The sequence below is a fragment of the Girardinichthys multiradiatus genome, chromosome 22 (genome assembly GCF_021462225.1).
Source record: "Girardinichthys multiradiatus isolate DD_20200921_A chromosome 22, DD_fGirMul_XY1, whole genome shotgun sequence".
Taxonomy (NCBI): Eukaryota; Metazoa; Chordata; class Actinopteri; order Cyprinodontiformes; family Goodeidae; genus Girardinichthys; species Girardinichthys multiradiatus.
Window position 1 is genome coordinate 37,664,552 of NC_061814.1, and position 24,258 is coordinate 37,688,809.

General features: G+C 38.8%; 1 protein-coding gene and 1 non-coding gene across 2 annotated transcripts; both read left to right on the forward strand.

The window, feature by feature from the left end:
• The first annotated feature begins 1,883 nt into the window (after window positions 1-1,883).
• On the forward strand, window positions 1,884-13,805 carry hcar1-3 (hydroxycarboxylic acid receptor 1-3). The gene is made up of 2 exons (XM_047352006.1): window positions 1,884-1,950; window positions 10,704-13,805. The coding sequence occupies exon 2, from the start codon at window positions 10,786-10,788 to the stop codon at window positions 11,734-11,736; it is 951 nt and encodes a 316-aa protein (XP_047207962.1). The 5' UTR covers window positions 1,884-1,950; window positions 10,704-10,785; the 3' UTR covers window positions 11,737-13,805.
• A 3,457-nt stretch (window positions 13,806-17,262) lies between these two features.
• Window positions 17,263-17,356, forward strand: trnai-uau. Its single transcript has 2 exons — window positions 17,263-17,300; window positions 17,321-17,356. It is a non-coding gene; the product is annotated as a tRNA-Ile (tRNA).
• Window positions 17,357-24,258: the final 6,902 nt, after the last annotated feature.

A 24,258-nucleotide genomic window follows, 5' to 3' on the forward strand; every position in this document is an offset into this window, starting at 1 on the left:
ATTCACGCCTGAGGCATGATTCAGAGAAACCACTAAGAAGGTCCTGGATTTGAATCCCAGCCTCAAGTCTTTCAGCATGGAGCTTGCATGTTCTCCTTGTGCATATGTAAGTTCTCACTGGGTATTCTGGCATCCTCCCACAATCCAAAGACATGAATGTTAGGTAAATTGCCCTTAGGTGTCAGTGTGTATGCATGGTTGGTTGTCTCTGCCGACCTGGACAGGCTCAGTGGCTATCACCCATTGATGACTGGAGATAAGCCCCAGCTCCCACTGGACCCTTCAAAGACAGGTGGTTATTGACAATGAATAGATGTTTCTAAAAAAACAACAGACACAATCTTTATTCCTCTCTCTGTTATTCTAACTTTGATTTCCATGTCTAAATATAGCATTAGGGAAGTTGAGTGGTCTCTATGAAAGCTGGCAATAGACAAACCCACAAACAAACCCTAAAAGTGGCTGTATGGCTCTGCTAGCACAGCCCTCTACTGCAGACAAAGTAACTATAAATTCCCTGAGAGCAGATGTTAGTGTTGGTGGTGCCTGTGTCGGGTCTTGTGTGTTTATTTTGTGAGTACAGTCATAAAAGAGGCAGTTGATTTGCAAACCTGTGGATCAGAGTCCAGTGATTCTAGCAAACACACCTTTAGGCTCGTGTGCAGGGTCTGAACCACTGTCAGGAAGTCAGTAACCATAAAGTTACTGAGCCAACAACGATCATACGGGAGAGGTTCTGTGTGAGATGCTTTGTTGTGTACTGATACCAAATTGAGTTAGTTAGGGAAATTGAAGACTTGTTACCTTGTGTTACCGCGTGTTTTGGTTCTGCTGCAACAAAAACATGCAATAGCTGGTGAATATCGGTGATATCAAAATTTGTTGTTTAGTGCAGCCTTGTCATTTCTCTGGTGCCATAAAGAGGTACACAAAGGGCAAACAAAAGTGATTAGATAAAATAATGCAGAGAGGAACACTTGCCTTGAATTATAGTAACATCAGGCCAGAATATCATCTATGTTAGAAAAAGGTTCTGGGGTCTCATTTATAAAATGTTGTGTAGGATCTATGCTAAAAATGTATGAACGCCCAAAAGCCAAAAAAGGCATACGACCAAAAATCCGGACTTATAAAACAATGTGTACGCACACCAGCAAGCACACCTTCTGAATATTTATGATAAACTAAATATGCTCATGTTGCTTTCATAAAGTTCATTTGATCATCATCAGTGTGACCACCTTTATAAAAACAGGAGCTTTGGCAGCTTGCTGCTGTGGAGCATACAGGTGTGTGTTAGCACAATGCCAAGATGGAAAGATCGGCAAAGATCTTAGAGAAGCAGTGGTTGCTGCCATCAATCTGGGAAGGGTTATAAGGCTATTTCCATACTATTTAAAGTTTATTAATCTGCAGTAAGAAAGATTAATTAGGACTCTTGGCAATCTTCCCAAGAGTGGACACCTAGAAAATCTACGCCAAGGTCAGACTCCATTGTTGTGTCCGATGTGTTTTAAAGGCACCATGTCATGAATTTGCTCCACTTTAGGTTTACAAAGTTGAATCTGAATGAACCACAACACTTCTGGTAAAGGGTCTTCTCTTAAAGATAAGAGCAAAGAAGACATGTTAGGCCATTGTGCACAGCTGCATGTTGTCGCAAGCAAGCAAGCTTTTTCTTTACTTTTTTACACGTCAATATTTATACTTGTAAAAACTCCTGAAAGTCAGTGTCATAAGTTCTTTTGACACAAAAATATGAGTGTATGGCCATCCCTGTTCTCTGGATATGTCATTACCAACATCATGTCATGACAAGCCCTCCCACAAACTGTTATTTTTAAAGAAAATATCACACCCTTTCACACCAGATCACGTTCACTCTCAGCATGAGAGTTATGCATATCACTTTCTTCACCAACTGAACGCATTACTTCCTTGTAACTGCTGGTGAGTACTAAAACCTGGAGTTTTTATGCACAGATTATGGATGCATTTGTGTTTTTTTTAGTTTGGACCGTCGAAGCACGGATGGGTCTAAATTACATAGACTGTGAAGGATTTGGGCAGACGATGGATGCAGATGTGGAGACATGCAGAAAATGAAAATATTACCCGCATAATAGTTGTTTAATAATTGGAAATGCAACTTTTCAAAACAAATTCCTTGTAAAACAGGAATTATGATTTTAAACATTGGGATAAATTGCATGCTTTGGTATTCATGGAAATAGTTTTACCATTAAATCTGACATAAAGGTGCACTTAAAGCCTTAAAGCGTGTCTCTACAGTTCAACTGAATTCCTCTGGCAAACATTATAATCATAAATACCAAGGAATCTCTTCTACTGACACCAGTATAACTCTTCAATCTTAGATTTGTTTAATGGTTTTTAAAGCTAATGAACCATGAATCTGAATTATTTGAGAGTTGCTAAGAAAAATCAGATACATTAGAGTTTTATGTAAACAAAAGCTACAGTTTAGAACATGTCTCTTTGGTTTGGGTTTTCCCTTTATCAGTGCAAATGTTTCCTCATAGCTGTCTATTTTTCACTGTCTCATAATAGGTCCGGTTCCTACCACACACACATACATGCACACACTCACTGATGCAAATCCCAGTAAACGTAATTTATATGTATACCTTACTTAATTTTGATTAAATATTTAGACGCTCTGTTAAATTTACTTCTTGGCTCATTCTTTTTTTTTCTATCTCTCATCACGTAATTTTATCTGGACTGATTAATATTAATAACGTAGATTAATGTCAGCACAATGAAAAATTATTTGCATCTTCACAGATTTCTGCTGTATTTGCTTATTTTTAGTCACATTTAAATCTTTTAGATTAAACATGTTTTAACATAACACAAAGACAACCCGAGTAAATAGGAAAAGCTGATTCAGTTGCACTAACCACACCAGATCCCTGACTGATCAGTAGAACCTCAACAGAACCTGGCAACATGAAGTAGGCTAACAGATATCAGAAAGCAACACATTGTGTTGTGAAATTCAAAAACAGGTGAAAAACGAAGTGATTGGCATCGATCTATCAGTCTACAAAAGGGTTACAAAGCCATGTTTAAGGCTTTGGGGATCCAGTGAACCACAATGAGAGCCAAAACCCACAAACTGAGAAAGCCACAATTAGTTGTGAACCTCCCCAGCAGCGGTCAGTCTACCAAAATAACTCCAAGAGTGTACTATCAATTCATCCTGGAGATCACAAAAAAGCCTAGAACAACATCTAAAGCTCTGGAGTTCTCACTTGCCTCAGTTAAGGTCCGAAATTCATGATTCCACAATAAGAAAGAGACTGGGCAAAAATGGCATCCATGGGAATGATTGACAAAACATAAAGGCAAATTTCACATGCAAAAAAGACATCTTGATGATCAACAAGATTTTAGGAAGATATTCTGATGAGAAAAAAGTGGAACTTTTTGGAATGTATGTGACCGCTACACAGATTCAACACAACTTTAAAAAACAAGAGCACCATACATACAGTCAATCACAGTGGTGGTAGTGTGATGGTCAGGGACTGCTTTGATGCTTCAAAATATGGACGACTTGCCAAAACTGACTTGCCGAAAACTGTATTCTGAAAATCCTAAAGAAGATAGTTTGTTTACCAGTTTGTGACCTAAAGCTCAAGATCACTTGGCAGTACAGCAGGACAATGATCCCAAGCACACCAGCGAGTCCAACTCTGAACAGCTCACAGAACAGAAATGTCACTTTGGGGGTGGCCTAGTCAAAGTCTAGACTTTAATCCCAAAAAGATGCTGAGTGCATGCAATGGAAAGCCCTCTAATGTAGCTGAATTAAAACAATAAGAGTGGGCAAGAATTCCTCCACAGTTCTGAAAAAGGCCCGTTATCAGTTGTAAAAACAGAAGAAATCTGCAAGGGGGAACGTTTTTCACACCACTGAATATCAGGATTTTTTTCATGGAGATAGTTCTGGATCAAGTTGAGAGATAATATCCTTCAGAACATATTTCGTTTTCCAAAACATGTAAATATGTTGTAGATTTAATTTAGATATGTCATAGATTTAGTTTATCCACTTTATCTTTATGTTTTTTTCTTGACTTTATACCTGAAAAGGTTCTGTGTTAGGTTGTGGCTATACCACCTCCTTGCTTCAGGTTTAGATTTATCTCAGGTATTTTCATGGTTGTCTATCTCTTGCTTCCTCAGATAAACACTCCCGCCTACCCTGAGTCATTATCTTCCTCTGAATCTGTGTTAGCCAGGGTTCTTTAGTTCCTTGTTGGATCATCTTCCTCCTTTTCTGTGTCTGTGTGTGCGTGTTCATTGTCATGTCTGGTTTTTGCAAAACATTTTTGTTTTGTTTATGGGCCTTTGGCATCTGTAGCCCATTGTTTTGTAATAATAAACATTTACCTTATTTATTACATATATATAATGTACAAATATATAATTATCATTAGAACCACCAGGCTGTCACAGTTTGTACTGTTGTGCAAATAAATACACAAAACTTATTTTCCAACTTATCTCATACTCACATTTGACTCTAGAACATAATGGCTGTAAAACAAGCCCAAATCATTACCCTTCCACCACCGTGCTTGACAGTTTATGAGGTGTTTGTACTGATATGCCGTGTTTGCTTTTCTCCAAGAATGTTGCTAATCATTATGATCAAACATCGCTACTTTGGTCACACATGTCCCAAAACGACACTGTCCCAGAAGCTCTTGGGTTTTTTTCTAGCTTTATTTTTATTTAAGAAGAACATTTATTAAAGAACAACAGCGTGTATTTTAATTAGTTGAGGTTTTATTAAAGTTTTATTTTGTGCATAACAGAAAGGAAGGAACCCATCTTTGAACATTGTTTCAACTCATCTATCTAGTTAATTGGCTAAATCACCAACAATAAGACTCGATTTGGTGAGAAACAGAGCAAGCATTATGTGAGGACATAAAACTAACGCACATTTTATAAACATACCATAGACAGTGCAACCACAAGTCAGACATTTCAGTCTGGATGTGGTGCTCTGCATGTCTCAGTTACGTCTTATGCTAGAATGAGGGACTGAAGTGGAACCACTTCTGAGCCACACAGTAAAGCTAAGTTTGTAAGTAGGTGTAAAGTAAAGAGCTACACTAGGAGAGGTGTATTATCATCAGTGGTACTCTTGTCATTCTGTTGATGTTATGAAGCCACATTCATTTTCTTCCCAACATTTATTTCTACAATAAGATAAGCGTGCACTGACAAATACATAAAGAAGCCTAACGTAAATTCACCAAAGTTAGCCAAAATACTTTTTTATCGGAATGCGCATCAAGTTGAACACATAATCCATTATGTTGACACGTGGTGATGGTAGCAACAGGCTGTGAAGGTGCTTTTCTTCATCAGGGCCAGGGAAACTGATCACACTTCTTCTTGCAAAGAAGAAAAGGCAAAGATCGAAGTTATGAGAAAACCAAAGCTGGTAGAAACACTTCCCAATAAGCAGCTTTAATTGCATCGTCAAATACTGATGCAGGTGATGCAGGTGTGACATTGCATATGCATGTCACACTTTTAAGATTATTATAGTAAAAATAACTATATATCTTTATCTTTATTTTTTCCTGAGTCATCCAATGCACCGAGATTGTTTTACTCTGGATTGGTCCAAGTCAGAATATTTTTTAAGATTCTTTCATGCTTTGATCAATCTGATTGAGGTTCACTGGTCATGAACAGACTTGTTTGGGGAACTACTGTAAAACAGCTGACATTTATGAAAAGGTACAAGGTCGCATGGGGCAGAAGTAAACAATAGAACAGGTTCTACAAAACAAAACAAAACATGAACTAGTGATGCCAGAATACAAAACTAACAGCACAAAAGCAGAAATTAGAAATCCAGCAACATGGCCTGGACCCAGCCTTGTTAGAGTATCTCTTCCTGGCTTCAGCAGTTTAACAAGTTTAACAAAAGGTTTAAGAGGAGCAGCTCAATCAAGCCAGGTTCATGTAATCCTGTTACAGTGAGTGCTCTTCGACTGCCTGCTTCAACAGACCATGAGGTTGATCACAGATTAACTGATGTGTGTGAGAAATTCTGAGGTTCCCTTATTAAGCAACATATAATATTGGAATTGATCCTAATGCATTGATTGTTTGTTAAACATTTCTACATAAATTACGTTCTTAAAGTGTGTAATATTTAATCAGATATTTTAATTATTACTGGTAAAGCACATTGATTCATTGTAGTGTGTGCCTGTGTGTGTCAGTGAAGGTCCAAGTTGTGTGTAAAACAAATTAAATGAGTTTAATTAGTGGCTGTGGTGTGGATCTATGCCTTTTAATTTACTGGTTAATAAAATTGTGAAATCACAGGTTTACATACACTTGTTAAGGGCATTCATTTTATATTACGGTAGTAGGGGTTCGTCCTGTAACCAGTGGGTGGCCGGTTCAAACTCCCCTCCCTGTCTGCTACAATGTAGCTTATCACTGTCAGTGTGTATGACCGATTGTACCTTAAAGCGCTTTGGAATCCTCTGACTTCATAAAGTGCTATACAAGTGCGGGCCATTTACTTCACTACTGGCAGCAAAACAGTCCCACAGCATGATACTACAGCTACCATGCTTGACAACTGCCACAATGTTCCTCGGTTTGAAAGCCTAACCTTGACTCCTCCAATCATACGTCTTGTTACTGTGGCCAAATCTTTGTCTCATTTAACCATAAGTTTATTCAGAAGACATTTTGTTTCATCACCTGTTTGGTCTTGTGAACCCGCCATCCCTCCTGAGCAAACTGACCCAATTTCAAGGCAATCCATCAAAATTTCTCGGAGGAGTTCGATCAAATACAGAGGCTATAAACGACAACAATTAGGTCAAAATTGCAAATTCAATCCAAGATGGCCAAGTGTCGGGGTAACGTCACTTCCTGTTTTCGCTGTTGCACTTGGTGGATTGTTTGGTGTGTGAAGGCTCTCTCGTTTGATCTGATTTCTCTCTACTGTGATATCTCTATCTTGCTCTAATACAGAAGCACGTTAAACACATACTTTCTGTTGCTGCATTTAACGTTTGGGGACTCTCTGTGTCTTATACGGATTTTCTAGTAGTGGTAAGGGGTCGCTAGCTTAGCGTTAGCTTTAGCTCCACCATGGCTACCCATTCTGCTGTTTCTCTCTCTGAGTCTTCTCCTCTCTCCTGCTCTGTTTCAGATGTTCAGTTACTCCTCTGCCTCCTTTAGTGATGATGGTACGTGTAATAAATGTAGCACTTTGTAGCTTTGGAGGCGAGGGTGTTGGAATTGGAGCCCTGGCTCCGCGCTGAATAACCAGCAGATAGCCGAGGCCCCTTAGCCAGTGTGGAGCCACCGATGGTAGCTCCCCGTAGCAGTCCTCCGGCAAAGCCCGCATTGCCGGGGCCTCAGGTCGGCTGGGTGACGGTACGTAGAAAGCATAGTCCTAGATCCCAGCCCACAGGTCACTACCAACCCGTCTGCGTTTCTAACAGATTTTCCCCGCTCAGCGACACACCCGCTGAGAAGCCAACTCTGGTAATTGGCAGCTCCATAGTCAGAAACGTGGCACTAGAGACACCAGCGACCATAGTCAAATGTCTGCCAGGGGCCAGAACGGGCGACATCAAATCATACCTGAAACTGCTGGCTAAGGATAAACGTAAATACAGTAAGATTGTTATTCACGCTGGCGGTAATGACACCCGGTTACGTCAATCGGAGGTCACCAAAGTTAGTGTTGCTTCGGTGTGTAAGCTTGCCAAAACAATGTCGGATTCCGTAATTTTCTGTGGTCCCCTCCCCGATTTAACCAGTGACGACATGTTTAGCCGCATGCTGGGATGCCCCCACTGGTATGGAGTGTGGTTCAACATGGATTAATATCTTATACACTCAAATTCTATTAAATAATTTTGTTCTTTTTAGGAATCTTAAAATAATTTGTATATGTTTGCTCCCTATTGTCTTTTGTAATGAATCTATTATGCTAAACTTTTCTTTAATCCTTTCAAATTCTCTCTTCATGCTTCTTCATATTTCTGACACTCTATAAAAATATGTTCAATTGTTTCATCCATCCCACAGTGGTCACATTGTCCTGTATTATGTTTATGTATTTTAAAAAGTGTATAATTAAGTCCTGTATGTCCTAATCTTAATCTTGTTATTACCCTTTCCTCCTTTCTGCTCCTACTTCCAGTTCTTTTTTCACCGACTGCCTTTTTGATCCTATAAAACCATCTTCCTTTTCTTTCTCCATCCCACCTTTTCTGCCATTCTTCCTTCAATTTTTGTTTGATGATGCTCTTTGCTTCTGATTTACTTAAATGTACTGTAAAATTTATATGATTTTGTGTTGCCTTCTTAGCCATCTTATCTGCCATCTCATTTCCTTTAACTCCAATATGTGCTGGAACCCATAAAAATACTATTGATAAACCCATCATTTGTAGTCTGAATAAAGTATGCTGTATTTCTAGTAGAATATCTGGCCTGCTGTCTGAATGGTTATGTTTTAAACTCAATAATACTGAGAAATTTTTCTGCTCCTCTCAGAATTATTTAAATTTTTTCAGTTTTATGTTTGGCCTGGTCAGTGCAATTGATGACGTAAGCAATGAATAGTATTAATTTTTCTACTGATAACTCAATATTCTCCTCTGTTTGGAGTTTTTGAGGAATTTATCTCTCTTTTTGTTCCACCTCTCTTATCTTTTGTCCTTTCACACTTTTGACTGCCTCTGCATAACTTGTGTTTTTGCTCACCTTAACATGTTGGATTTCCTTTGCTGTTTTTCTCACCTCTCACATCCTCCATATGTAACCCTATGTTGACGTCCACACTTACAACATTTTTCTCGCACTTCTTTACAGTCTTCTATCTTGTGGTCCTCTCCACACTTTTCACACCTCTGCTTTCCTTTGCAAACTGCTGCTATGTGTCCATATCTCTGGCATTTGTAACATCTAAGTGGTGGAGGGATGTATGGTCTTACTTGGAAGCTCAAGAATCCTATTTTTATGTTTTCTGGCAAGATTGTTCCTGCAAATTCAATCATCACTGACAGACTTCTTACTCTTTCTCCGTTGACAGTTTTTGATCATCTTTTCAGCGAGTTCACTTTTGCACCAGTAATGCTTCTTTTTATTTTGTCAAAATCTTCATCCTGAGGGATACCAAGAGTCACCCCCCGGATTGATTTATTTTCTCCTAAGATCTTTCTCTCTACAACCATTTTTTTGCTAATGCTTTCTACATGTAGAGCCTTCATTTTTTGTTCTTCATTTTTACACGTCACTAATAAGTTTCCATCTCTTAATACTTTCACCATTTCTACATCTCTTATTGTCTTTTTTATTTCTCTAGAAATCCCTATCGGGCTTAGGTTATTGTGCTCATCCTAATTCCTTAATTTTATTATTATTATAAGTTCTTCCTTCAGTATTTCCTTCTAACTATTCTCTCTTCATCCGAGCTGCTTCCTTCCAACTCTCGCTTGTTACCCTGACTTTCAAACACCCTTCCTTCCTCTTTTTTCCCACGTCCTCTTCCTCTCCCCCTACCTACTGGTGTCCATCCCTCAAAATCCATATCTTCCCCTTCTCCTGCCTGTCCTTCCATCCGAACCATTCACATACCAGTTTATGCCTTATTCCGCCGTTTCCAATATGAAAGCAAGTTTATCCAGTAAGTCAAAAGAAAGCTGGATCGAGCTTGTCAAGTTTCCTCCGAGCAGTACTCACAGCCCGCGTCTCTCCCTGCCTGCCCTCGTCCTTTCTGTACTGCCACCCACCCATCACCATATTAAGACAGTGTCTCGCCCACGGCCAAAATCGAATAAATAGAAAAATAATCTAAAAGGAGGAAATCAGGAAAATCTCCTAAAAATAAACACAACTCAGACCAAAAAGAAAAATAAAACAATTAAATGTGGCTTACTGAACATAAGACCTCTCTCTTCAAAGACATTGCTAGTTAGTGACAGGATTTCTGACAATCAGATTGATTTATTTTGCCTCACAGAAACCTGGCTGCAGCAAGAGGATTATGTTACTATAAATAAATATATAAATAAAACTGAATTGAATTGTCACTTATTTCCATATCCTTTAAATAAAGCATTTTTTCTTTTGTCATGCAATACAATGTAAATCTAACAAATTAAATGTAGATAAAAAACTACATTGGGTTTTCACTTTCTTGAACAGTTTTTGCCTGTTACATGCCTTTGCCATACCAATCTGGATAATTTGAGTACCAGATGAAATGAGAAGAAGTCTTTGTGTCAAGTTTTTTCTTTGCCACTTTATACATCCATCATACCTTCATTTTGTACCTGTAAACAAACCATTTCAGACCCATTAACTTAACCAGTGAATATCAGTTTATTTCTCTTGGTAGCTAAGTAAATCTTGAAGAACTATGGAAATAAATATTCATAAAAAATCTTAAATATCATGATTTCATGCAACTATCTCTCAGCAACCTTTTATGACTAATAATAATCAGTTGCACAAACATGTGTTAGTGCAACTGATTATTACAAATTGAGTCAGGCAAAATGGTCAACACCATATTCGTAATTTTCAAAATAATTAGCTTTTATATTGTACTCAATAAAATAATGTTCTAATCTGCTTGCTTTCTTTTTCTTTCTTTGTCTTGATAGTGTCAACAATACAAAAAGCTTCGTACCCAGGTGTTGACATAGTTGTCCAGCAAGCAGAAAGATCCAACTACACTCTGCTAGAATGAGTTCAGAGGTAAATGTGACCTGTCAGCTCAAAAACAGTGAGATTGGAAATGTGTTCCTGATGATTTTCCTGATGGTTGAGACACTTATGGGCCTGCCAGGAAGCATCCTGGCACTGTGGATTTTCTGTTGTCGTATGAAGTTCTGGAAATCCCACATCACTTTCCTCTTTAACCTTTGTCTGGCCGACTTCCTGCTCTTTGTCAGCGTGCCTTTCCGCATCGACACCCACTGGCGAGGGGACAACTGGAAGTTTGGACAAGTTTGGTGCCGCATTAACCTGTACATGCTGTCTGTCAATCGATCTGCCAGTATTGCTTTCATGACAACGGTGGCACTGGACCGCTACTTGAAGGTGGTTCATCCGCATCACTGCATCACTCGACTGATTACGACTCGGGCGTACAAGCTTTCAGCTCTGATATGGCTCCTTGTGATTCTGTATCGGATCCCATTGTTGACTACCAACCTCCTCCATACAGAGGAGAAGACCCAAAAAAAACTGTGTCGCAGCTTCCACTCCTACAAAGTAGTCCCCTTGCCAATAAAGATCCACTATGTTGCTTACATTTTAGAGTTCTTCCTGCCATTGGTTTTGTTGCTCTTCTGCTCAGTCAGGATTGCCTGCCAAGTGCAAAGGGTGAGAATGGACAGAGAGATGGTAAGACGCGCCATCCGAGCTGTAATGGTCATCAATATAGTGTTCACCCTGTGCTTCATGCCAGGTGTCTTCACAGGCCTGATGGGGCTATACATAAAGACATACCACCCAGACGCATGTGAATCCTACAGAACATGGATTAATCTCTTCATGGTGTGCATTGGCTTGACCTACCTCAACAGTGCCTTGGACCCCGTCATCTATTTTTTCTCCAGCTCTGTATTCCATGACACTGTGAAGAACTCCCTTAAGTGCAAGAAAGACACCAGCAAAGAGAGTAACCTATAACTGCTGACAAGTAAAGATGGTTAAATATTCTGGATTTCCATGGACTGAAAACATTTGAAACAGAAGTTTTACATACAATGGATAAAAAGAGATATCACCTTTTTATCTCACTGTCTCACAATAAATCTGACTCCTGTTTTGGGTCAGGTAGGAAATTACTTGCTGTATGGCAGAATAATGAGAGAAATTATGTTTCAAATAATTTTCCTGTATGACTTGTGTTCAGTGTCTTGGGTATCTTTCCACAACACCTCTTACGGTAGTTTGCTGCAATTTTGGACCATTCCTCTGCTTTACTTGAGTAAGGTTTGCAGGCCTGCCTTCAGGTTGCCTACAAATTGTGTATGGGTTGAGTTTATGGTTTTGCGGTAGCCACTCCAAAACACTGATTTTTGTTGTCCCCAAGCCACTTTGTAACTAATGTGGCAAAACGTTTGTGCTTATTGTCCATTTGGAAGACACGTTTTTGTTCAAGCTTTATCTTCCTAGATGTCACCCATGTATTTCACTGTTGAAGATGATATTCTCATGCCTGCAAGCTTTCCTTTTTTGGTTTCAATGTAAAGTTGGTCATTTTGGACAAGACATTCTACTTTAGATTCATCAGACCACAGGAAGAGTATTTAAATATTAGGGTCTCTGTCCCCGAGTGCATCTCCAAACCGCAGCCTGGGCTTTTATGTTGCTTTTGGACTATTGGCTTCTTCCTCGCTGAGGGACCTTTCAGCCTATGTTAGTATAGGACTTGTTTCACTGTGAATAATGATGTGAGTAGTGAATAATGACCTTTAGCTTTTGTTCTAGGGTTTATACACACATTTAGCACCAAAACACACCCATTTACTCAGGTGTTGTGAATTAACCTATTAACGTCTTACAAATCCATAACATCATCAGCAGAGTTTTTACAGGTTGTTCAGAGGCATCGTATTCTTAGTGCTGCTTAACTTCTGACTTTGAAGAGAATAAGAATTAAATCTCTAAAAACATGTCTGTATTTTCACATTTAACAAATATAAATAATTTTGTTAACCATAACTGGCTTAAAGCAGAAAAGGTTTAATTTGATTTAATGTCAGACAGTGATAGAAAAATTTTACATTTCTTTTTATACAGTGAATGTAAACTCCCAGTTTCAATGCTAAGTGTTTCCAAAGATAAGATAATTGTTTACTGATTTCTTAATTTCTTTATCCAGCCGGATTCCATTAAAACAAAAGATCTCGTCTTTGTTGGATTCCAGGTCTACATGCAGCACACATACCTAAAAAACAGAAGTTATATATAACTTCTCCATTACAAAAATACTTAATAGAAACAGTAATGCAAAAGGACTGAAAAAACCATAAATCCAATACATTTCCACCAAGCCAGACCAGAAGGTTTCCTAGGTGGCTGTTCTTTTTAGTAAAGGTATCGCTGGTATCTTTAAGGTAAGGATCAATAGTGTGGTGATGAGTAGTTAGTATCCTTATTTGCAGTAAATTACAACGTTAACCCACTAAGGATGGATGAAGAGAAAGAAGTTCAAACTATTTTGATGACTAACCTGAGTGGGTTTCTATAGACAGTTACTGCAGTCTGGGCTAGCATTACTGTATTTGGGATTCCCCACCTTTTGCCAGACCATCCCCTCAAAAATCATTTTATTTTGAGAATCTCTGCTGGTAACATTTAGGAAGTATTTTGTGTCCATGCAATGTACCTCAAATCATTTTCATATGCACTAAAATATCTTAATAAAAACATGACATAGAAGCATCCTGTAATGATCCACTGGAGTTATGTTTTGGATTTCATCTATGTTTTCATTTTGCAAATTTTTTTTTTTTAGGTGCTTTTCTCAGTTTATTCGCTATTGTTTTACCTCCTGTTTTACTTCAGTGTTTATGTACATTTTTGTATTATCATTGTGTTAGAAGTCCTTCCTTGTGTCTTTCTCTGCTCTCATTCCGCTTATTATTCTTCTCTCATATGCAGCATGTCAATGCCTGGTTCTCTGCCTTTGCTCTGTTGTCCTGGTCTCCCTGTAAGTTCCTTTAATTATTAAAACCTTTAATCGCTTCTCATATGCTCTGCTTTTTTCCCACTTTTTTAATCCCCTAGTTTCTCTTCCCAGATTCACATAAATTGTCTTGTTTAAGAGTTTCACAATGTAATTGTTTGGGGAAACATGCTAACAATGTTTTCAATGTAAACGTTTTTTAATCACCCAATTCTGTTGTTGGCAGCCCAAGACAAGGAGTTGGAATCAGACTTTAGCTCTCACACATCAAAGACTAATTTGTTTTTGACCTCATATAAAGTCACAGCACTGGACTCTATCTGCAGTAATGCACAGAAAAGATTAGAATACAATACATATTTATCATCTTGGGCATGAATGACCCGTACAATATGCTGGATGAACTGTGTTCTAATTGGCCACATGCTAATACTTTGGGCAGGCCAGCCTCTGCACACATGAGCTCATTGAAATGTACTACAACGGTGTGTGAGTGTTGTTTTCCGGCACGTATTTAATTGCAACAAACCTACTGATAGTAGATAGAAGGCCTTGAAAAAACATTTCTGCTCTGTTTCTCAGCTCTAAGAAGAATGCATGAATACAAAGAGAAATTGCCAGTAAAGAATGTCTATGCTCTTTTATTCAACTATTTTTATTGATGTTAACCTGTCTGGTGCATTATTAAGTCTATCTCCTCTTTATACACCACATTTCATGGTTACATGTTGTAATCTAAACACAATCACTGAAATCAGATCCAGATTTCTTTTTTATTAATACACACTTGCTTTCTAAATCTAAACACTATTACTTGCATGCAGGATATACAGTACCACAGGTAATCCTTGTCATAATGGGAGCTGTTTAATGGGTAGATGGTGGTACCACCTCTGACAAATGTCACAGCAAGCCTTGGAGAACAAGGACCTCTAGTGGTCTGATAGATTTGCACTACAGGGTTAACATAATGAATACAAATACTCCTGCTAGTCAATAAATGTGAATATTTTCTGCCTAACATTCGTGGTTTTACCATCTAACAGTGTGCCCACTACATCATAATGGATATTCTCAACATTTTTTGCATTGAAACACTGCTGCAAAACCTTCATTAATATGTTGTACAGTGTTGTGTGTTCAATTTAATGAGGTACAAATTGGCAGAAGTGTAAATGATTAGTTTAATACTGCTGCTGTCACAAAATGTTGTACAGTCACATTCAATAAATTAGAATATGTGTTCCACTGAGGATTGTTAGAAGTGTTTTTTGAAAATAACCCTTAAGCCTTTATAGAAACGTAACTTTCAAGGAGCCCACGTTTCTGTATTAAAAAATATTTTTTATTGGTTTGATGTAATATTCTAATTTTAAATGTTGTGTTTTCATTAGCTGTAAGCGACTTCTTGAGGACGCTTAGGTCCTTTGGTGTTTGCAGCAAGATGCTGCATATCTTCTATAAGTCTGTTGTGGAAAGTGTGATCTCTTCTACCATCATCTGCTGGGGAAGCAGCATCAGAGCCAGGGACTTAAAAAAGCTCAACAAGCTGATAAAAAAGGCTGGCTCTGTTCTGGGGACTCCTCTAGAACCTCTGGAGATCAGTGTGCAAAGAAGGATTCTTCATAAAATGAAGAACATTATGGAGAACCCTGAGCATCCTCTTTATGAGACTGTCCTACAACAACAGAGTGTCTTCAGTCAGAGGCTTCTTCAGATCTGCTGTAAGACGGAGCGCTACAGGAGATCCTTCCTGCCCACAGCCATCAGCATCTACAACGACTCTTTGAAGAAACCTTCATAATATGAGCTATAACAACATTTAATTTCCCTTTGGGATTAATAAAGTATTTTTGAATTGAATTGAAAAATCCTCATAATTACCAGAAAAAAAGATTGAAATCATCAGTTTGTGTGCAGTTAATCTATGTGTTTCACTTAGTAAGCTAAGTTACTGAAATAAATAACCTTTTCAACAATATTCTAATTTATGCATATTATAATTATTCCCAGAAGTCAGTGATATTTGAACTATTTTTTATTTAACTCCAGAATTCATCAAAATACTGCTGAACTGTTATGCAACAGAGACTGTGTTACAGGTACAACATGAAAGTAAGAAGGGATAAGATGGCTTTTATGGAGTATTGAATAAACTCTAGAGGAAGATATGCGACACCAGACACAACGTTGAAAACCAGCTGAAGGCAGCTATTAAAGCAACCTGGACTGGCCGATCGCCTCAATGCCTCACTGCATTGAGGCTGCAATTCATAGCCTACAAACAGAGCCCCAACCAAGTTATTGACTGCATATACTGTTCAGTATGAGGACATATCTTTCAGTAGGCTACGAGTTATTTACTAAAATCCTTTTTTTTAAGGAAATTAAATTTTTGGTTGTCCTAGTTCTAAATCACAAATATCAAAATTACCATAAGTAAATTCTGGGAAGATTTTATTTTGTCTGATGGACACATAATATATAACATTTTTTAACTGAATTACTGAATTAAATGTAGATTTTGATGATTTATTTGGATTGGCCTGTATAAGCAACTTTAGTAAGCATTCACATTTGTAACTAGAAAAGCACTCATATGAAGTGCAGAGTAGACCTCTGGCAAGGCAACAGGGTCATGGACGCATGTCAGCTTTTTCTTTATTGATGAGTTATAATCTGGATGACATCTGGCCACTGTATGCCAGCTGCTGACAGGAACCTGGTTGGAATTCCAAGTTTTCCCACCATGGTCTGGTAATGATAAAGAATCCTTCAAATAAATCCTGGATCCAGGTGGTGCTCTGCTTCACCAAAAAAATGTAATCACCTGTTCTTTGTCCTAATACAGACGTTTTCTTAAAATGTCATCGAAATCTATTCAAAACTTTTGGAGATATTTTGCAAACAGCCATACAGGCGGGCAGACAAACCAACGCCGACAAAAACTAAAGATACTAAAAATCTTTATATCTTATGTGGCTTTACTCATTTTGTTCAAAACTTTATTTATCTTCTTTACTAACAAAAACAGAAAACAGATTGACATCAGCACATGCGACTTTCCCTCATTTTATTAGCAAAGACAAACTTAGCGCGGTAATGGAACGTCTTGATGTAACATCCGTACGTGCGCGCTCCCGCAACGAAAGCTTTTCATGGGTGTGATTTTTCGACAGCACGCCACTGGCGAACGCGCAGAGGACTTCCGCGTCGTCAAAAAGAGGCGCTGCAGGTTTATCGAGAGCCGCTAGGAAGCTTCATTTGTTTTATTTAAGCCTTGATAACGGCTCTGCTTGCATTAACGCGTTTTAAGATCATCTCGCGATTTATTCCTCGTTGAAGGAATAAAACGCAAAAAAAAAAAGTAAATCCACCGTTCAAGCACTCCTCTGGATTCTGAACGTATATGTAAAATACGACACAATAAATAAAAACTTTCACACAAAGACCCAGCGTCACGACCACATGTCATCTGCGGGCTACTGATTATATCCCTCACTGCACAGCGCCAGCAGTGTGCTCCAGTGGCGCAATCGGTCAGCGCGCGGTACTTATAAGACAGTACGCTGCAGAGCAATGCCGAGGTTGTGAGTTCGAGCCTCACCTGGAGCAGTCTTTTGGTGTTTTCATCTGAAAAATGTGTTTAGGTGGAAGACAGTCCTAACCATGAGTTTAAAGTCTTTCCGTGCTTTTAATTATGTACTGTGTCTGTAGAGAGACGTAGGAATTAAACTAAAAGGCAGCTGAATGTAGATAATGTTTCAAAAACTCACTTCTGAACTAATGATTACTTTCCCTTTTTCAAATTTGATGGGAGACTTTATCAATAAAAACACAACTGCTAGTTTATGTGCTCCCCCTAATCTGTGTTTGCCTGTGCCTGTTTTTTTGTTCTGTGTGTCTCTGTATTATCCTGTGATGAAGAGGTGACCTGTCCAGGCTGTAGACAGCCTTTTACCCCTTTGCCTTATCCTCACCCTATTGTCTTGTCCTACTGCTTTAGTGGTTTGAATATTTTAACTATATGCTGGTACTTTTAGCATGGTAGTACATTATTTTCATGTCCATTTATTGTAGCTTGACTAAATTTGAATTGTTCACCCTCCACACTGCAGACTTTTCCACCAATTCCCCTTTGGCTTAGTTGGCCTCATCACTGTATATAATACCAACTGTAGAATAAGGACTTTGTGGACTGGTGCTAGCGAAACCATCAGCTGGTGGTGGATTTCTTGAGGCGCAGACTCACCACACTCACACAGGTGAACATTCAGGGAGCTGAAACTGAGATAGTGGACTCTTTTAAGTACCTGGGTGTTCAGCTGAATAATAAACTGGACTGGAGGCACAACACAAATGCTTTCTACAGGATGCATCAGTGCAAACTCTTCCTGCTGAGGAGACTGAAGTCCTTTGGAGTGCAGGGGAAGCTCCTGAAGACTTTTTTTTGACTCTGTGGTGGCATCAGCTATTTTCTATAGTGTTGTCTGCTGGAGCAGCAGCTTATCTACGGCTGAAAGGAAGCGGTTAGATAAACACGTTTTTTAAATTATCCTACTTAGTTGCACATTTCTTTTAATTTGAGTATTTGTTTTATAATAACTACAAAGTACTTTCTGATGCTGTACATTTGCTCTTATTGTAGCCTCTTATTCTTACTTTCTGTTTTAATAGTTTTACTTTTGTGTGAATCTGCATGCTTTGATTTGCCTTTCTACATGCTGCTGGTACACCTGAATTTCACCACTAAGGGACAATACAGTTACTTTCATTTCTGTTATATTCATATATAAATATATATGCATCATAAACTGAGGTGCATTTGCAGCAATGCTGGTAATGTACAAATTACCGTACAAATAAACCTGTTCTATTCTATCCTTTGTGACTGCCTTTTGTGTGGCTTTGGGCTTGCTGTGTCCTTGCAGGTCCTCATCAGCTGACTGGGAGCACCTGGCCAGTCCTCCCAGGATCTTAAAGATGATTGAAAAATGCCACAGATCTCTCTTCCATCTATAGACAGAGAAATGCTTGCCAACCCTGGTTCTTGTTGGCACACCCAGACCACCAAGGACACACTTATAATGTTAACATAATTTAGATAATAAATGATGGATTATTTTCTTTAAATTTTTTGTCTCAGTGTTTTGTTTTTTTTGTCATGGCCAATGAGCTTGGTCGTGACACCCTGAACAGATGGAGATTGGCCCCTGTTCCCCCACAACCCTGCAAGGATGAGCGGGTATAGACGGCGGATGGATGGATAGATTTTAGTTTTCTCAGGGACTATTTCTAACCTGCTGTGTGATTTTAATCTCACAAACAGCAGGGGGCAGTAGCGTTCCATCTGTGGAGAGACTGACACGGGAAAAAACAGTTGGAGTTTTGAAATGTGACTTTAATAAAGAGATCTGTCCAGGGTGTACCCTGCCTCTCGCCCATAGACTGCTGGAGATAAGCACCAGCTTCCCCGCGACCCACTATGGAATAAGCGGTAGAAAATGACTGACTGACTTTAATAAAGTCAGAGTTGAGTTAGTTTTTGTAAAGAGGCCGACAAAAACTAACTCATTAACTATAAAACGGGCATGATTTTACAACAAAAACGTATGACTGAACTTTTATCTTTTTAAGATAACTTGAATGGATATATACCTATTTTTATGAAAATGATCACAATGATGTGTATGGGGTGAGAATGAGAAGAGTTAAATATAAACATCATTGACTTTGCGGTTACATTTTCCACCAGCAGAGGCCGCTACTGCCCACTGTTTAGACATGCCTCGTTTTTTCCCTCCTTCTACTTGAATCTTACTGGCTGGATGTCCTGTTTGAATAAAAACGGTCAAGCCGATTCCTTTCTTTTCTTTACCCACTTCTGCATTCTGTGTGTCCTCGTCATTATGCTCATTTTACATGACAGCGCATAAACAATGGTTGGCAAAGTTTGGGATTCTTCTTTGTTCTCTGTATCTTAAATATGTGCCGTGCTGCATTATAAAAAACACATGTAGTGTGTGTATTCTGAATGAATATTATATTATTAAGTATTGGTTGTGATAAAAATGAAATGATCGAATTAAGTTATTACACAAAGCAATAACAACATCAAAATGAATCAAAAAACTGAGATGTACATATTTTAATTGATGTTCAAGAAGTCAAGATTAGGTCTACTAAATAAAATAGAGTTTTAAACTTAAAATACTCTCAGCAAACAAACCTTGTTCTTTTTCATGTTTGCATTGGCTTCTCTATGATCACTAATGTGTACCTGTTTGTCTAATCATCAGCAGGAGTGTCATTTTACTTGACCATGTTGTTCTTTTCCACTCCGTTCTCTCATGGTAGATTTATCTTCTATCGCTTAACTCTCACTGTGAATGAAACTAACTAAACAGATCACAGATTAAAGAGAAAAGATTAAGAAACAAAATGTGTTGTCATTGTAACACAAGGTTACAACTAATAACATGCAGCTGTGTCTGAAAGGCCGATCAAATAAGGAAAACTGTTGTTGCAACTTTTGTGGCTATCAAAAAAACAAAACAAAGAAAACAAATAGCCAGTAGCACAATAAAACTTTATAGCTGCACAATACGTTCATTAGCAATTGCATCTCAGTTTCAAGCAGACGTAGCGTCAGTCCTGTCAGCTGAGAGTAGGAAACTAAACTAACAATTCACATACATGCAACAAAACTGTAGAATAAGAGATTGGGAAAACGTTGCCTGATCCGATAAGTCTCAATTTTGACTGCCACATTTAGATAGAACGGTTTGGATTTGGTGTAAACAACATGAAAGCATGGATCCACCCTGCCTTGCACAACCGGTTAAAGCCAGAAATGGTTTAATGGTTTAGGAGATATTTCCATGAGGCACTTTCAGCCTGTTAGTACCTACTGAGCATTATTTAAATGACACAGGCTAAGTATTGATGCTGACCGTGTCCATCATTTTGTCACCACAGTGTATCCATTTTCTGATGGATATGTCCAGCAGGATATTGCACCATGTCATCAATCTCAAGTCATCTCAAACTGGTTTCTTGAACATAATGAGTTTACTGTGGTCCAGTGGCCTCCACAGAGAATCGTTGGGTTCTGATGGATCGGGAGATTCTGCAACAACTGCATGATGCTTTTATGTCAATGTGGACCAATATGTATCTAAAATTAATCTGAATCCATGCCAGGAAGAATTTAGGCAGGAAAAAAGGAGCAAAGGCAATATGGGTTACTTGCAACTAATATTGTTATTGCAATTCTCAACAATATTATTGCATTTACCTATTACCTAAAATTGTGTTGCCATAATGTATTTGGGATTTTCTTTTGGTGCTGTGTTTTTTGCCTGCATCGTTTTTAGTAGAGAGCCAGGCCACCATTATTCAACTTAATAAACACAAAAGCAACCATGGGCCAGGCCTGTCCCATGGTTGGACAGGCCTGGCCCTGTGCAGTCTGGGTAATCCTAATCTAGACAAGGTTTTCTGTTTTCTGTGGGTGTTCATTTAGGTTTTCTGATGAGACAAAAAGCAAAGTTCTTTATCACAACTTAAGGTCATGAGTTAGTGCTCATGACTGAAAAAACGAGATTCTGGATACAAATAACAGAACAACCCATGGATTAGGTGATACGGTTCTGGTGGTTGCACTACCTAAAATACATTGTTTGTTTATTAGTACCAGCTTCTTTATGTATTTGGGTGTCTTTATAGCTTTTCTCTCTTGTGATTTCCAAACATAGCTTCCCAATGTGATTTTATATAAAAATCAAACGTGCAGGGAAAATGTGAGCTGATGATGTGATAAAGGAAAGCAAACAAACTGAAGGAGCTTTATCTCCGACTTTGTAGATGTTATGCTAAGACCTGTTCTCATATTTCTGCCATGGTCTAGCCTGCAGCAAATATTGTCTTGACAAACCAGCGTAAAAGATTCAGATCTGTGTGGTCTTCTCAGATTGAGCTATCATATCTAGCACCAAGCCTTTCATTTGACGTTTAATTAAAATAAACTTGTCATGAGAGCAGTTTATTTATATGTTCAAGCCGTCAACTGTAGAAAGATTGCTACCCACTAGATCGCTCCCATGGAACGACATACAGGGACTGAGGTTTCATCTAAATGCTGGAGATTTTTTCTGTTTTCATTTAATGACTGAGTTGTTCTTTAGGCCCAAGGCCGCCCCCAGGCTGTTACTAACCATGCAGCTATGTGTCAATAATTCCCATCTGTGTTTGGTTAGTGCTGAGTGTACCTGCACCATCTAGCTGTCTGACAGCTCCCAGGCCCAGCTGTTATTCATTGCAGCCCACGGGCTATGCTGCTTATTACGTGTGAGGCTATTATTATTATCATTAGTGTTTTGTTTTTTTTTCTTTCTTTTTTTTTGTTTTTCTCTTCTTCTTCTTTTCAAGCCTTTGCTGATTATTTCGCGATCAAGTCCAAAAAGAAGTGATGTCATTTTTTTGGCCACACACCAGACAAACTTTCAGTTCAAAAGTGTTTTTTTTTTCTGCGTTGGATGAAATCTCAAGACTTTTCTGGAGGATGTTAGATAATTTTCCAAGGGGAATTATTTATAAGGCCTTGCTTTTAAGGGGAAATTTGTGAATTTGTGGAGTATCTGGAAAGAATTCCCAGATTTACAAATACTTTAACCTTTTGCAGGAACTTATAGCTTTGTATAAAGGTCTCTCACGAAAAAGAGATTTTATCTCATAGGACTTCCTGGTATAAACAAAAATAAACTGTGCACCTTTTCAGGAACCAGGGTAGTTTTCATGGATAGTTTTTCCTCCACCCCATTTCCATTGCGGGAACCAGGACCAGATCAGAAAACAGCAGATAGAAATCCAGCCAGAAAACAGTCCTGGTAGGGAGATAGGACTTTTTGGATAGACCCTTTACTAAAGGCAGAGCTTTGTAGTGGGAGGATGCAAAGTATTTCTCACTGTTTTAATATTTCCAGCATCACCTTCTGATTCATACTCCTCTGCAGTTCCTTTTTTTTTTCTGTTAGCTTTAAATTACACAAACACAAAATTAAAACCCAGTCACTCATGATGAATATCACAGTGTTGTACAGAGTTTCTATTCAAAAGCATTGATAAAATTAGCCAACCTTATTGGAATTAAAAAAACAACCTCGTGGGGATGTTTAACACATGGAGGCCAAGTTGATAACACTGTTGCCTTGCAGCAAGAAGGTCCTGGGTTCACTCCCCGCCAAGAGTCTTTCTGCATGGAGTTTGCATGGGTTCTCTCTGGGTACTCCGGCTGCCTCCCACAGTCCAAAAACATGACTGTTAGATTAGTTGGTTGCTCTGCATTGCCCTTACGTGTGAATGGGTGTGTGCCTGTGTGACAGGTTGGAAAGACTACTATCGTACCCCCAATGTGGTAGTAAAAGATTTTATCTAGCTGTGCTCATATGTTGATTTCATACTTAAGAGTTGACAGTAAAAAGGGTTACCTAAATATGAATTCATATTAATAAGCATAAGCCTAAACAACAATGTAAATACAGTGAAACAAAGTGTTAAAATGTTAGGTTTCATGTTGAATTAATGTAATTTCATTCAAGGGAATGGCGATGTGTGCATCAGGAATCAGCTAGTAAGCCTTTTCTGGGATCGATTGGTAGTGGCTCCATTCTCCACTAGGGGGCTTTCGCGCGCTCTCCTCCATTGCATTAAACTACTGCAAGAGAGAAGCAACAAGTAATCACTCGCGTGATTCTTTCTCTCCTATGTTCAGGGGTGTAACATTTGGAGGCACCGCTGGGATTGCTGCCTTGGAAGTCCGGGGTCCACAGCCTGTACATCATAGTCCAAGTCAGCCAATCCCCATCACTACAACCCAGGCAGACTGCAATAAGGGAAGTGTTGCTGTTGAGGAGAACTGGTTGCTGTGTTTCAGTGTACGTTTCCTGTAGCCAACCAGGGATCATCAGAGGCTACAAAGACCACTCAGCTCAGCTTCACCTGCACCAGCAGAATTCCTCCTGCCTACTGCCACAATGTCTTCAGTAGAAGAGCTACAAGAAGAAGTTGTGTGTGAAATGCACACCCTGTCTAAAGATCAGCTCGTGTCAATCTGTGATTTCCTTGGCATTGCAGACAAAATAGATGCTAGTGGGAAAACACGTCTGTCACTGTTAACACACATCCAGATACATATTGAAAGATAAGATATAACTACTCGAGGATGAAGGAATGTCAGAGCTGTTGTTGCTTAATGACAAGATTGCTAAGATAGTGTAGCTCTAATGAAGAGTGGGACCCACCTGTAGATCTTAGCCACCTTAGTGAAGAGCAGAGAGTATTAGTGAAGCAGATGCTCAGAGAGGAATGCCAGTCTTTCTCGAAAACAGACAATGATATAGGCCGCATTGAAAATTTGAAAATGACTATTTCACTCAAAGACAATGAGTCAGTTAAACGCACATACCTGTCTGTGCCACGACCACTCTACCAAGAGATGAAAAGCTACCCTCATGATT